At 34.0% G+C, this 14,710-nt stretch overlaps 1 protein-coding gene across 1 annotated transcript; it reads left to right on the top strand.

Annotated features, from left to right (window-relative positions):
- The first annotated feature begins 4,186 nt into the window (after positions 1-4,186).
- LOC110457785 (acetylcholine receptor subunit beta-like) lies at positions 4,187-9,046 on the top strand. The gene is made up of 6 exons (XM_021509184.1): positions 4,187-4,460; positions 5,546-5,736; positions 5,993-6,037; positions 6,794-6,918; positions 7,171-7,706; positions 7,942-9,046. The coding sequence occupies exons 1-6, from the start codon at positions 4,439-4,441 to the stop codon at positions 8,373-8,375; spliced, it is 1,353 nt and encodes a 450-aa protein (XP_021364859.1). The 5' UTR covers positions 4,187-4,438; the 3' UTR covers positions 8,376-9,046.
- The last annotated feature ends 5,664 nt before the right edge of the window (positions 9,047-14,710 follow it).

The raw sequence follows: 14,710 nt of genomic DNA, 5'->3' as shown, positions 1-14,710 counted from the left end.
TTTTAGATAACAGTTCTGTGGAAGAAGTAAGCCTTTCATTTTCATTAAACCTGTTGCTCGTCCGATATGCGTTAACATAGTAAATAGAGGGCTTCAAAGCTCCCGCACTTACCATAACGTTAAGCATCTCTAACATTGTTGTTTGAAAAATATTCCATTACTGCTGGAATAAGCGATTCCACATCAAATGTACTGTTTAACAATGACTTGTAATCTATGATATATATTAAATATTTTGCATTTTTTTAAGCATGCTGATTTTGTGAGAAAAAATAAATATTTGTTTAAATGTGTTTGTTTTTCCTGTTTATTTGATACTGGTGTAGATATTACTATATTCTAGATACGTACGTCATACATAAAACAAAAGTGTTATATTACACAGTTATACAAAGAACAGTATTCAAACCAAGTATGTTCCATATTGCATACACAACTCAGATACACTGTGTCCCAATTTTTGCAGAAACTAAAGTTTCGAAAATAACTGGTTTCATAATGGAAAAATACTTAAATTGAAGAGATGAGATTTAGCATACGAGAATGCTTCGACTAACGGGGTTCAAGTAGGTCAAAAAGTGTTAATGCAAAATTGGGGAAAAATATATAAAGATCAGTTAAGATAACAAATAGGATAAACACTTAAACGGCATATTTACGCCGATAATTGTTATCCTGACCGTTTTCAAATACTCTGGAATAATACGGATAATATACACAGCTTTCACACACAATTCTTGTTTTTGGTAGAAAAGATTGTATTTTATGTAATGAGATCTGAAATGGTTCTTAAGTAGGAAGAACCACTGTCACTTGGAAATGGCAGCCTACCTTTACCGCGAAAATAAAACTGTCACAAAAACAATACTGAATACAGTATATTTCATTGGTGACTTGATGAGAACTTGAAATACTCGACCTACACTTCTCGTAAATGACACGAAAATGGATACCTTACAAAGTATTAATGACTTAGCGTGTACTGTTATTTCCTTATACAAGGTCGATGTATATTGTGGTTTTCATTCAGCGAGCATTGTCGAGGATTCTGCGCTTTTTAACTACAATCTTATAATGACATGCTCTACCCGATACTCTTTCGGCGCTGTTCTACATCTTGATATATATATTATTTGCTTCGAAAACTCCGGTTGAGTATTAGATTTCTTTCAATTCAAATTCATCCCATCATAAATTTAGATATATCTTATATGCTTTTCGTTATGTTTTATATAAAAGATTTGACACAGAAAACAGTAGTATTTGTCGACACACTCAATTATCTGAACCATAATTAGAACTTATTTGAGCGTTTCTAAATAAGATCAGCATAGGACATAGATAATAATTTACATAAATGTGTAATGTGGCACATGTATAGTGGTTTACCACAATATCTTTTGTTTGGTGGTATATACGTACCATTCAGTGTAACACAATACCTTTTGTTTGGTGGTATATACTTACCATTCAGTGTAACGAAATTCCTTTTGTTTGGTGGTATATACTTACCATTCAGTGTAACACAATTCCTTTTGTTTGGTGGTATATACGTACCATTCAGTGTAACACAATACCTTTTGTTTGGTGGTATATACGTACCATTCAGTGTAACACAATACCTTTTGTTTGGTGGTATATACTTACCATTCAGTGTAACGAAATTCCTTTTGTTTGGTGGTATATACTTACCATTCAGTGTAACACAATTCCTTTTGTTTGGTGGTATATACGTACCATTCAGTGTAACACAATACCTTTTGTTTGGTGGTATATACGTACCATTCAGTGTAACACAATACCGTTTGTTTGGTGGTATATACGTACCATTCAGTGTACCACACTACCTTTTGTTTGGTGGTATATACTTACTATTCAGTGTACAACAATATCTTTTGTTTGGTGGTATATACTTACCATTTAGTGTACCACAATCCCTTTTGTTTGGTGGTATATACCTACCATTCAGTGTACCACAATACCTTTTGTTTGGTGGTATATACCTACCATTCAGTGGAACACAATTCCTTTTGTTTGGTGGTATATACCTACCATTCAGTGTAACACAATAACTTTTGCTTGGTGGTATATACGTACCATTCAGTGTACCACAATACCTTTTATTTGGTGGTATATACGTACCATTCAGTGTACCACAATACAATTTGTTTGGTGGTATATACTTACCATTCAGTGTACAACAATACATTTTGTTTGGTGGTATATACGTACCATTCAGTGTAACACAATACCTTTTGTTTGGTGGTATATACTTACCATTCAGTGTAACGAAATTCCTTTTGTTTGGTGGTATATACTTACCATTCAGTGTAACACAATTCCTTTTGTTTGGTGGTATATACGTACCATTCAGTGTAACACAATACCTTTTGTTTGGTGGTATATACGTACCATTCAGTGTAACACAATACCTTTTGTTTGGTGGTATATACGTACCATTCAGTGTAACACAATACCTTTTGTTTGGTGGTATATACGTACCATTCAGTGTAACAAAATTCCTTTTGTTTGGTGGTATATACTTACCATTCAGTGTAACACAATTCCTTTTGTTTGGTGGTATATACGTACCATTCAGTGTAACACAATACCTTTTGTTTGGTGGTATATACGTACCATTCAGTGTAACACAATACCGTTTGTTTGGTGGTATATACGTACCATTCAGTGTACCACACTACCTTTTGTTTGGTGGTATATACTTACTATTCAGTGTACAACAATATCTTTTGTTTGGTGGTATATACTTACCATTTAGTGTACCACAATCCCTTTTGTTTGGTGGTATATACCTACCATTCAGTGTACCACAATACCTTTTGTTTGGTGGTATATACCTACCATTCAGTGTACCACACTACCTTTTGTTTGGTGGTATTTACCTACCATTCAGTGTACCACACTACCTTTTGTTTGGTGGTATATGCTTACTATTCAGTGTACAACAATATCTTTTGTTTGGTGGTATATACTTACCATTCAGTGTACCACAATACCTTTTATTTGGTGGTATATACGTACCATTCAGTGTACCACAATACAATTTGTTTGGTGGTATATACTTACCATTTAGTGTACCACAATCCCTTTTGTGTGGTGGTATATACCTACCATTCAGTGTACCACAATACCATTTGTTTGGTGGTATATACCTACCATTTAGTGAACCACAATACCTTTTGTTTGGTGGTATATGCCTACCATTCAGTGTACCACAATACATTTTGTTTGGTGGTATATACGTACCATTCAGTGAACCACAATACAATTTGTTTGGTGGTATATACTTACCATTCAGTGGACAAGAATACATTTTGTTTGGTGGTATATACGTACCATTCAGTGTACCACAATACAATTTGTTTGGTGGTATATACTTACCATTCAGTGTAACACAATTCCTTTTGTTTGGTGGTATATACGTACCATTCAGTGTAACACAATACCTTTTATTTGGTGGTATATACGTACCATTCAGTGAACCACAATACAATTTGTTTGGTGGTATATACTTACCATTCAGTGTACAACAATACATCTTGTTTGGTGGTATATACGTACCATTCAGTGTAACACAATACCTTTTATTTGGTGGTATATACGTACCATTCAGTGTAACACAATACCTTTTATTTGGTGGTATATACGTACCATTCAGTGTAACACAATACCTTTTGTTTGGTGGTATATACCTACCATTCAGTGTACTGTTTTTTACTAGTTATTTACTAGTATTACATTATTAAAACACAACAAACCAAACTTGAAATTTGAAGTCGTTCATTTTTCAGGGGCAATAATGAATAAAGAATACCTAATTACTGAGGACAGTAATCACGTGCGTATACATATTATAGTTTTAAAATAATATCCTACAAACAACGATGGATTTTGTATTGATAAACTTGTATGACTCGTATATGTATCGCAAGTGCTTCAAAATACCCCTCTGATAGGTTTAACTGTTCTGGACATTATCTACTTCTGTAAACTTAGTTGTATTTAACAATTAGAGCACGAAGATAACTTTTTGTCACTACACATTGTAACGATATTCACAAAGGGGTATTTAAAACCGTGTCCTTATTTTTTGGGTAAACAATTGCTCTACACTCGCCGTGGAACGTTCTCGTTGTTGACGGATAGGCCGAGAGCGCTTTGACGACACACCTGTAAATTGGAAACAAAACAACCCGTGAGGCATAGTGTCACAGACCTATTTGGTCTCCATTGTCATGTTATTGTCGTAGAACTATGTATTGGAACGTGGGTATCATTTAAACAAAAAACATAACTACCACTGAAAACAAGTTTAAAGAATATGTGTCCTGCATTTCATAAATAGGAAAGAAACAACAAACGAACAGTTCATTTTGTCTGTGGAAAGAGGATGACATGATTTGAATAACTTAGCGAAATGAGACGATTTTACCTTTCAGGTAAGTAAAATTTGCTTTTATCATAAATGAAATGATATTGCATTTTCAAGTTTCAAAATATTTATTTCCCAGTAATTTACCATTAACTAGTCATCATAGGTAGGTTTTGGACCGTTTATAAAGATGTATCTCAATACATGTCGGCTTTTCGCCTTACGCAGTCTTTCACAATACATCTCCAGCACACACGTAGGCATACACACATAGTGAGATATTAGCCAGGTGGCATAGGACTAGTAGTTAGCGCCTGATAATGCAGCTCCTGCGAATTCCTCAAATTGGTATTGATTAATGTATATGCTAATTGTATTGATTGTATAAATGGTATATCTATGTACTGTAAAGCGCTTTATGGTGGCTTGTTCTACCTAGATAGGGCGCTATATCAAATGTTGTATATTATTATTATTATTATTTTCTCCGACATTGCCTCATCTATTCGTTCGTTCGTTCGTTCGTTTGTCATAAGTATCTACTACAATTAAACACATACATATAACAGTTTCCATACAAACCATGACAACCTTTTATCTCTATTATCGACCATGGTATGCCACATACATATTCTTTTTACACATATGCACAAGTATCTATTTCAAAATCGGTTGACACAAAATATCGTTTTTAGCTCTTTATTTCATATGTTTTCGAATGAGAACCCTTCTTCATACTAGAGCATTATAATTGTGGAACGAATCCCAATAAAAAGATGCATTTTTTGTCGGAATATAGTCCGTTATGAGAAATGGTCTAACTGTTCTGGCACGTCATGTATAGAAGTATATAATTTTTTTATATGGTGATTTGGCCAAAGAAAAAAAGGCACTTGTAATACATATTTCTTCTAAGTGAAATGATACTAAATATTTAAAAAATACATTTACCTTTTTTTGTACGGAACTAAATTACTGGAATTTCAATAATGAAGACGTCAGTTTTACAAAAGATTCACTTTCCCGGCTTAATTGACAAAAATGTTTAGAAAAAAACAATGAAAAATAAAACACCTATACTGTTCAAAGAATTAAATGTCCAACAGATTTATAAAAATTATTTGAATATTCATTAACATTTTATATCATTAGTTCTACTGATCCTGATTTTGAACCTGTGTCATGACATCAATGGCGCGGGAGTTGGAACCCCTCCCGTCTATTCCACAGACTTGGAGACGAGTCTGAGGACGGAACTGTTCACAGGGTACGAAGTCTTACAAAGACCGTCCAAGAAAGTCGACGTCTTCGTGACTTTTAATGTCCTAACTGTCAACGATCTGGTGAGCTTGACCACATCACATCCGCCCTAGTATCCATATAACGTACGGTACCATGCCGGCTTTCGTTTTCATAAATGCATGCCATTCCGTTTTCACGATAATATTTAACATCATAACAATATCTCCGGTTCTTTGTTCCTCCTATTACTCCAAAATAATTGAGGATTAGTTTACTGTTCATGGTATCAAAGGTGATGAAATGGATGTTTGTAACAGACCAAGCTGAACTAATGTTTGATATGACTTTTTATTCCAGGATATCAAAGACCAGTTCATGTCCATCACTGCCTATTTCGAATTGGTAAGGAAACGATACACCAACAAGGATAAGAATAAGAATATAAAGCTTTACAACATGTTAATTATATATCTAACCTGTGTTTAATATGCATAAATTAAACGATTTGGTGGGATTGAATTTCCAAACTCATCAGTGGATGGCCTTGTGTGATACAATGGACTTTTTGGCCTGTATCTGTTGGGTGCGGTAATTTAATCCAATCAAATGTTTATACATGCAGCTCCATAAACAAATTGTTTTTCTTTTCTCTTCATAATATTTATATACCGGTATATATTTTATATGTCTTTTCAATATCAAAATAAAAGGTTAGAATTCAAACCATTAGAATCAATTATAATAAAAATGAGTATTAGTAGTTGTTTCCCCTAATTTGATTATTAATTTGATAATACCAACTTGTTTATATGTGTTTGTATGTGTTCTATGTCTATGCTTGTACCACTGTCTGTTACTATGTTTGGAAAGGGCTTAAATAGGCTATGCGTGCTGCCCAATCCATTTATCCTTTGACAATAAAATTTATTGAAATACACCAACAAGGACACATATTGGTATTAATATAGTGCTAGGCATACACATTTGTATAGATAGATTCTATATTATAAGCAACTTTGTTGGTGAATTGCTGAATAAGAAAAGTATTTCTCTTGATATGTGAGTTTTCGCAAAATCCCATGATTCGAGGTTCTGTTTATTGCTATCTACAAAGTGAGTTGTTATGACTTTTTATATCACTGTGATTGTGTGTTGCAGAAATGGGAGGATGCTCGACTTTCCTGGTCCGATACTTCTTCTACAACACAGGACTTCTCCTCCGTCCAGTTTCTCTTTTCCACGGAGGAGTACGTTTGGAGACCCTCTCTCATTATTGACAACACGTACGTAAACGTCCATACTTCCGGAAGTGTAAAATTTTGAGTAATATTTACAGTAACGATTTTTATAATTTCATGTTTCATTATTTTGACAACTGATACAGAGTCTTTGAATTTCAATTGATTCCTTAAATATTTCTATCATGAAAGAAAATAAGGAAAATTCCAGTATTTGCTAAATTTATTAAGATATTCAATTTATCTTTTTCACAAAATCATATGAGCTTTTATTTCTTTTTCATTTTTTCATTAAAGAATCGAGGATTTCTCTGTCATTCACGATAAATACATTCCTATGCGAGTCACATCTAGTGGCTTTGTGGTGTGGAATCCGGCTGGGATATATACCATCGCCTGTTCGTCCGACATCACCTACTACCCATTGGATATCCAGTCCTGTACGCTGTCCCTTAGCTCCTGGGCTTACACTAGTGATGAAATCGACCTCAAGCTCAGTACTCCGGCCATCGACTTTTCTTTCTACTCAGATAATGGAGAATGGGAGATGGTCACTTTTTCAGCGTCTACTGGGGACGCAAAAACAAGGGGCGATCATACATTCGCCAATGTAAAGTTCACCTTGACGATGCGGAGGCGCCCCCTCTTCCACGTGTTAAACACTCTTTTCCCTGTAGCATTGATGTCTGTACTTAGTGCTATGGTGTTCAAGCTTCCAGCTGACTCTGGCGAGAAGATGGGATTTTCTCTAACTGTCCTCCTGGCGTACGCTGTTTACCTGACTCTTATCTCTGACACCATCCCAAGCACTTCTGTGACGGCTTGCTACCTCTGTAAGTTATTTCTGTTCAAATAAAATACACTTGTCTTTTTTTCCAAATATATTCACTTTCTGACTGTTTTAGTTATATATTTAATAGTTCAGTCTGCATGATTATACAATAACTGTATTGGACGCATTTTCCCGCTATTCAAACACATTTGGAAATTCATATCTTTAAAACAATTCTGAAATCGAAAATCAAACAAAGCGATTGAATTCTTATATATTTTGTTTTAAAATTTTAGCTATCTACCTTGCCTTGATTTTGATGTTTGGAACTTTTGCGGTGATGTGTTCCATTCTCGTCCTCAATGTTTACTTCCGTGCAGAGGAAATGGAAATCTCGAAAGGTTGGAGGCTGGCCACCAAAGTAATGGCGTTTTTAGTGAGGTGGCAGCAACCTTGCCTTCCCTACAGATGCCACATACGACAAAATGACAGAGGAAACAAAGTGGAATCCTTGTCATTGCAGAAAGCTCCCCTTCCTGACGATAAAAATAGCATAGTTGATCAACAGGAGGTCGTGATAGAAAATGAAGTAAACGATGACTTAGAGATCAGCTGGAAGATCATAAGCTACATCCTTGATAAATTCTTCTTCGTCTGTTTTCTTGGTTCGATTGGTATTTCCACTTTCGTGTTCTTGGGTCTCATATTCTCGGAGTTTAACTCTGTGTGAGACGCAAACATACGAGGCGGTAATGGTAATCACTCGTAGGAAATGTGGAAGGTGTACGTCAAATTACTAATAGCTATGCATCATTATACCGTACTATTGAGAATCATACAGGAGCCTTTCTAGTTCGTTAATATTATGACCAGTATTCACATGATGCCGTTTAAGTTTTGTAATGTCACTTCGAGGCGTATCAGGAAAAGGCAAATCAGATGATAATGATTTTCATGAAACAGATCTATGATTACTCATTTTCATTCCACCCGGGACAGGGTTTGTAGAGAATAGTGTCATTGTACCATTTACGTATCAATTTTGTCTTTGCGCACCTACAACAAGAACGTGACGTCAATAACACCGTGACTCATACAAGTGATGACACTGGCCAAAAGGTCGGACTAATCAAAGAGTGACGTATGAAAATGTGTTGAAATCCATCATCTTGGGAACAATTCTTTTTTTAAGAAATATTTCACTTTGGCATATATTTTATCGTGAAATAATTCATGTGGACGTGAAAATATTAGATGATGTATATGACGGCGGCCGTATGTTATTATTTCTGTGAAGAGTTTTCTCGAACCTATATGACTTATCGCTGTTGTGAAGTGAGGAAGCCAACAGCGCATTTACACAGACCATTAGTGTATTCATAAAACCGTACTAGTACTCAAGCATGGGTTCTGTTCCCAAATCGTTTTATTGTATCTTGTTTACATCAAGTGACACGGTCAAAATGTCAAGTCTTGACATTGAAAAAAAATAATCGGCGATATATCTGTGCAAAATCATTGTTCCATATCATTGATAAATGTACTGTTCTTCACTCTATCCCAAGATCATTAAAACCTGGACTTAATCAGAAACGACGATTTACTTTCCTAAATGTACAGTTAAGGCAATTTTAACATCATTGAATCTATATCAATGCAAAGTCTTTGCGTACCTCTTGTTATCCATAAACCAGGCAAAGGATTAAATTAACCTTTGACGCGAGTTTATTCTGTGTGAGAACACTGTCACATTATTGAATATATGGGCTCTTAGATGTGTACCTTTCTGCTTTAGGGGGACCGAACGCTCTTCAAATAATATTTATATAAAGGAACATTTCAATGAATTGTATCAGTTTCTATTACCGTTCCTGAATAGATATTTATCTTGAAATCAATACCAATGTCACACCTTAGGTTTCTACAGTTATCACATTGGTAAATAGACGTACTGGCACCATGGGTTACGATTGATAGAGAGTGTTTGCTATCTAAGGATATTAAATTCTACCAGAGGTCATACGATATATTCTACAAAAGATAGGATAACTACAAAATTTCGTCAAGACGGATTTTGAATTTTTATAAAACTTTTGTATGTTTGACTTTTTAAAGGCGCTAAAAATGTACTCTGAATATCACGTATTGTAGCCGAGACATGTTCACTGTTGACGGTAGAACCTTAAATTGTGTTACATATAGTTAGTGTTTGAAAGTAGCGCCTGTCTGTCCTTTGTGATGACTGAGGGCAAGGCAAACGTGTTACTTATAATGAGTTAGACACGATCAGCCTATAGTATTACTGATAATCTGGGTCAAGGCTTAGTACTCAACATTACAATGAATAGAAATCGTGATGTTGCCGTGATTTAAAATTGTCTAATTTTTTTTAAAGACAATGTTGTAAAGCCGAGGCGAAAGTTAATGCTAAAGAAAGTGTTCTTTAAAAATGATTCGGTTTGTTACATGAAAAGAAACTCGGAGAATAACGAAGTAATAACATAAGTAAGACTGAAAATCGATAAAACTAGCGCAATTTGTACCAGTGTCAATTTCACGTTACACACGCTATGACTTAGCACAACAGGTAGGTGTTATTGTATTTATATATATTTTAGTTATACAAAGTGTGCCATTGTCAGAAATTGTTGTTAAGACGAGGTGAGAGTTATTAGTAATCCCGTAATTGGAAAAAAAATGTACGATAATTCTTCAAACTAGGGTTATGATATAAAGTAGGACGATATAATTAACCAATCAAAAAACCAAAAAAAACACCATATAACAAAACAAAAACCAGAAAGAAATGAGGATAATGGAGGAAATTTAATGACAGGCTATTCTTAATATTTCGACACAATGATATGCAAAAACAAGTTTTAAGCAGCGGAGCGGATATATACATGTACCACGCACAGAGATAAAGAAGCGTAGTTACAGGTGCATCGCAGAACAACTTAACATCTTGCATTGGATTCAATAAAGTTGTCCCCTTTTGGCATCAATATTTACAATAACAGCAGCAATAACGGATTCTCTATTCTTACTTTTGAATATCAATTTACTTTCATTATAAATTTTGGTCAGACTTCCATAGTTTCCATAGATAGCCCAAACGGTTAGAGTAATAGCAGAACAATCTGGAGTCCAGTGATCGAATCCTGATCTAACCCCTCTGGATTTTACCCTCCTAACAATGTTGTTAATTAAATACTTTTTCTTTCATCTTAATTTTTTTTTCAAAAAAGTCCCGCAAAGTATATTTTTCTTCTTAGAAATAATTCATTTAAACTGCAGTCATGCCAGAAACGTCAGTTTTCAATATGAAGTGACAGTTTTGACAGTGGTACCGGGATCCTTAAGCTGAGAATGTTACGTAAATGAACATTGTTCGAATAGTTGGAAGGTATATATTGTTAACGGACTTTTGCAGAGACGGTCATTTTAAAGAAGAGAAGGATCAATATATATTTAGCGTGTAATTAAAACACGAGTTGACAATATATAGTCTTTAAACATAAAGACTATATATGTGTACTTTTAAAGTTTAAATATGGGCATCTACGGTGAACACATCCTCTTCAAAGAGTTATTTAAATAACGCTAAAAGGATCGTAACATTTTCAATTTCCATACCCCAAAACGATACATAATTGATAATCTGTGCCATGGTCATATTATCAAGTTTCATACCCAGTATCAAAAATGTACATAAAACCACTGAGATCAGGAATCAAAGTGATATACAGTGTTTGAAATGTGTAAATAAAACCGTGACGTATATGGTTTAAATCAATACTCATACAAGATATCTTTCAAAAGGTAAAAAAGCAATTTTCATAAGAGGAATAACAAATCTGATATTAGTTTTGTACTTTTGAAACGGGTACAGTTCATTGGCAAACCATTCAGGCAATAAACATATAGTATACTGTTTAAGATATGATGACTAAAGGATTAGCATACTTCAAAGATTAGAAACGTAGTGTTAAGTAGTCCCTGTGCCTCGTACTTGTAGAACGGCCTACTATGTGTTGTAAATGAGTATCACTAAATCCTTTTTAGTGCAATAGACACGATTGACATGCAAAGTGTGCTAATCATGAACCGATAGATAGTTATTCATAGGTATGACAATTTGTACTTCGTAAAGGGTCTTATTATTATGAAAACAAATCTAGTGACATGAAACGAAAAGTAAATGCGAAAAGGACATCATTAGAAAATAGCTACGTGTGTTATTAGTTAAAAGTACATCTGTATATATTTACGATATTTGATGCACAATCCAAACAAAACATTGCTCTTATAACCAACTATAACAAGGACCTTAACTCGTAAATGTTTTCCAATTTGAAATGTTCGTATTACTGTAAGATTTTTTTTAAACGGAATCCAATCATACCGTGACCTCAAAATATTGACGGAATTTCCGATTGACGTTTGATGCTAGGTGGAAATGGTTGACATAGAAACACGTCCCCCCTGAAAACAGGACATTCTACAATTTGGTTACATTTTGTTTTTCAAATGTTTTACGAGCAAACCGCCCCCCCCCCCCCTAGTAAAATGAAATTAAAATTTCCATGTTGTTTTGAATGGAGTCATAATGATTGAAATGCTTCTTTTGAACATTTATGATGGCATGTAATACAGTTCATTACAGTTCTGTTTAAACATTATCTCAAAGCTACATGCATCATAATCTCAAAGCTGCATGCATCATGTGCTTTGATTTCATACTTATCTAATTGACGGCAAGCTGTATCTATTACCATATGTTAATGGTGCAGACCCACGTGTGTGTCTTACGTTCTCCTTGAACGTAACAGTGTTGTATTCTATTTGTATAGCTGCCTTGTAAAAACCTTGGGCTTTCAATGTTATTTCCAAGTAAATAGTTGTTTTGCAGGGCATCAGTACAGCTCACATGGTATGCATGTATATTCAAAGGGAAAGCACTCGAATGAAGTTAACATTGACTGGTATGTAACGCGTATGTACACATGGGTAAATAAATCTTTGTTCTAAAACAGAAATAAACTAATTCACTTAAAAGTGACATAGATACTCTCAATCCGATTCATTTTAATGTCTATGAACTGATTACACCGCTTCAGAGATCCGTTTCTGGTAACCTTTGCGTCAATTAAGTGGTTTTATAGACACTAAAAGTATATTTATACAACCAGGAATTTGTGAACGTCACAATGGCATGACATCTGATGCTGTGTACATAGGATGAGGGATGAAAGATTGATTTAGATCAAATTGCAATATCCATAACTTTGAATCTCCCCATTTTCTAGTTTCAGACAAATCGATATTCATAAAAAAAGAAAAACGCTAATTCTGTCTTTAATGGTCCCCAACACGGCTTCATTAGTTATTTATTGATTCGGATAAGTAGTGGAATATTACTAAAGTATGTTACTATTGCATTCTAAAAAAATCATTATTTACATAAATATAGTTCATATTTTGTTCACAAGAACTGTTACAATCAATGGAAATTAATTTAATAACAATATTTAATGACTACAGTAATAACATTATGGACACATTCATTCGGTCTATCTCTATGCTCTATTTAATAGAAAATATGTAAGTATAAATACTAATGTAAATGTAACAATAATGTAATATTATTTTATACATGATTAATATAAATCGAAAAAGAATCGGTACACCCTGTTATCTTCACAATCTTATGGAAATACTTTTTTAACGTAAATACAATATTCCGTCTTTGCGTATTGCAGAGTTATCTTCTCTTGGGAGCAGGTATTGATTGTTACGTCACTTGTTTGTGAGAGTAACGCCATCAACTTTTGAGAAAACGACGTAATTTTCTCACACAAATCAATGACGTAACAATCAATACCTGCTCACAAGAGAAGATAACTCTGCAATACGCAAAGACGGAATATGTTTCTTTGAAATAAACATTTTCATTTTACGTGACGGTACAATACACAAATCTCCAATAGAGAAGGTAAGCAGGTCAACAATAATATTTGTCAAAGGTCTGTTTGTCTAGCACGGTATACCACGAACAATTGTTTTCATCTGGTTTTAATATTATTGCATTTTCTCGATTTTCAAATTAATTAAAAATAGATAGGTATATCAAGTTAAAATAACGTAAAAGTATGTATACGGAGTGTTTCTTCCAAAATCGCAAATTCGACACTTCGTCAATAATGATTGCAACATCAAATTAGTTTACAGTATACAAAGTTATATGATCAATATCTATTTTTCTTTCTGTAATTTCTATTTGTTGCATGTTACAAATCTGCAGCATGAAATAAATGAATATAGCATTGAATGTGATAAAGTATTAATTATTATTTTCCAGCAACAAATACAAATAATGTTGTCATACTATCTAGCCATTATCCCAAAATGGTAAGACTAATAATGACAACAACAGTCCAATATGTACGACTACTTTGGAAAGGTAGTAGTTCACGTTAGTGAGTCAAGTGAACTCAACCTTTCCAGAGACACTCTCCTAATATCCTAATTGGCATGACGATTATAAACATAATTTTCATCAATCTAATTGTTTAATCTGATATACAGCTTATAAGATATGCCGGATAACCAGTTACTTGGTGCCGACTTATATCCCTTCTCTATTATTTTCGAGAGAAGTTTGCCGACATTTACCGCCCCTTTTCTAAATATGATATACCTATTACGTCTCTTGTTTGATTGACGTGATAATCTGATCATTGTGCTGTTTAGAACATTAATGAGGTATATAGACCAAATATATTATACAGACCTAACGGTAACATATATGTTTTGCATCATCATTATGCTTAAGCTTCCGATTCATATGATTAAATTCGATCACACGATCAAAATTGCTCAAACATTATTTGAGATTCTGAACGTTTTTATCTAATTATGACGTGATGCTAATTGACATTATGTCAACGCCAACAGGTCCTATTTGTTTTTAGAAGTTCAAGACAGAGTTCTGTGTTATATATAAAAATATTTATCATTGATAATGACGTATACAATTATCGTCATGTTTAAAAAACCCATTAA

The sequence above is a fragment of the Mizuhopecten yessoensis genome, unplaced genomic scaffold, assembly GCF_002113885.1.
Source record: "Mizuhopecten yessoensis strain PY_sf001 unplaced genomic scaffold, ASM211388v2 scaffold9309, whole genome shotgun sequence".
NCBI classification, from domain to species: domain Eukaryota; kingdom Metazoa; phylum Mollusca; class Bivalvia; order Pectinida; family Pectinidae; genus Mizuhopecten; species Mizuhopecten yessoensis.
The sequence above is the reverse complement of the archived record's forward strand: the minus strand, read 5'-3'. Positions and strand labels throughout refer to the sequence as shown.

What these genes read in the sequence shown, in the direction of transcription:
- LOC110457785 (XM_021509184.1), top strand. Translation starts at nt 4,439, where the DNA reads ATGAGACGATTTTACCTTTCAG. An exon ending in GAGACGATTTTACCTTTCAG is followed by an intron (nt 4,461 to 5,545) that starts GTAAGTAAAATT and finishes TTATATCATTAG; the next exon opens with TTCTACTGATCCTGATTTTG. An exon ending in TGTGACGGCTTGCTACCTCT is followed by an intron (nt 7,707 to 7,941) that starts GTAAGTTATTTC and finishes TTAAAATTTTAG; the next exon opens with CTATCTACCTTGCCTTGATT.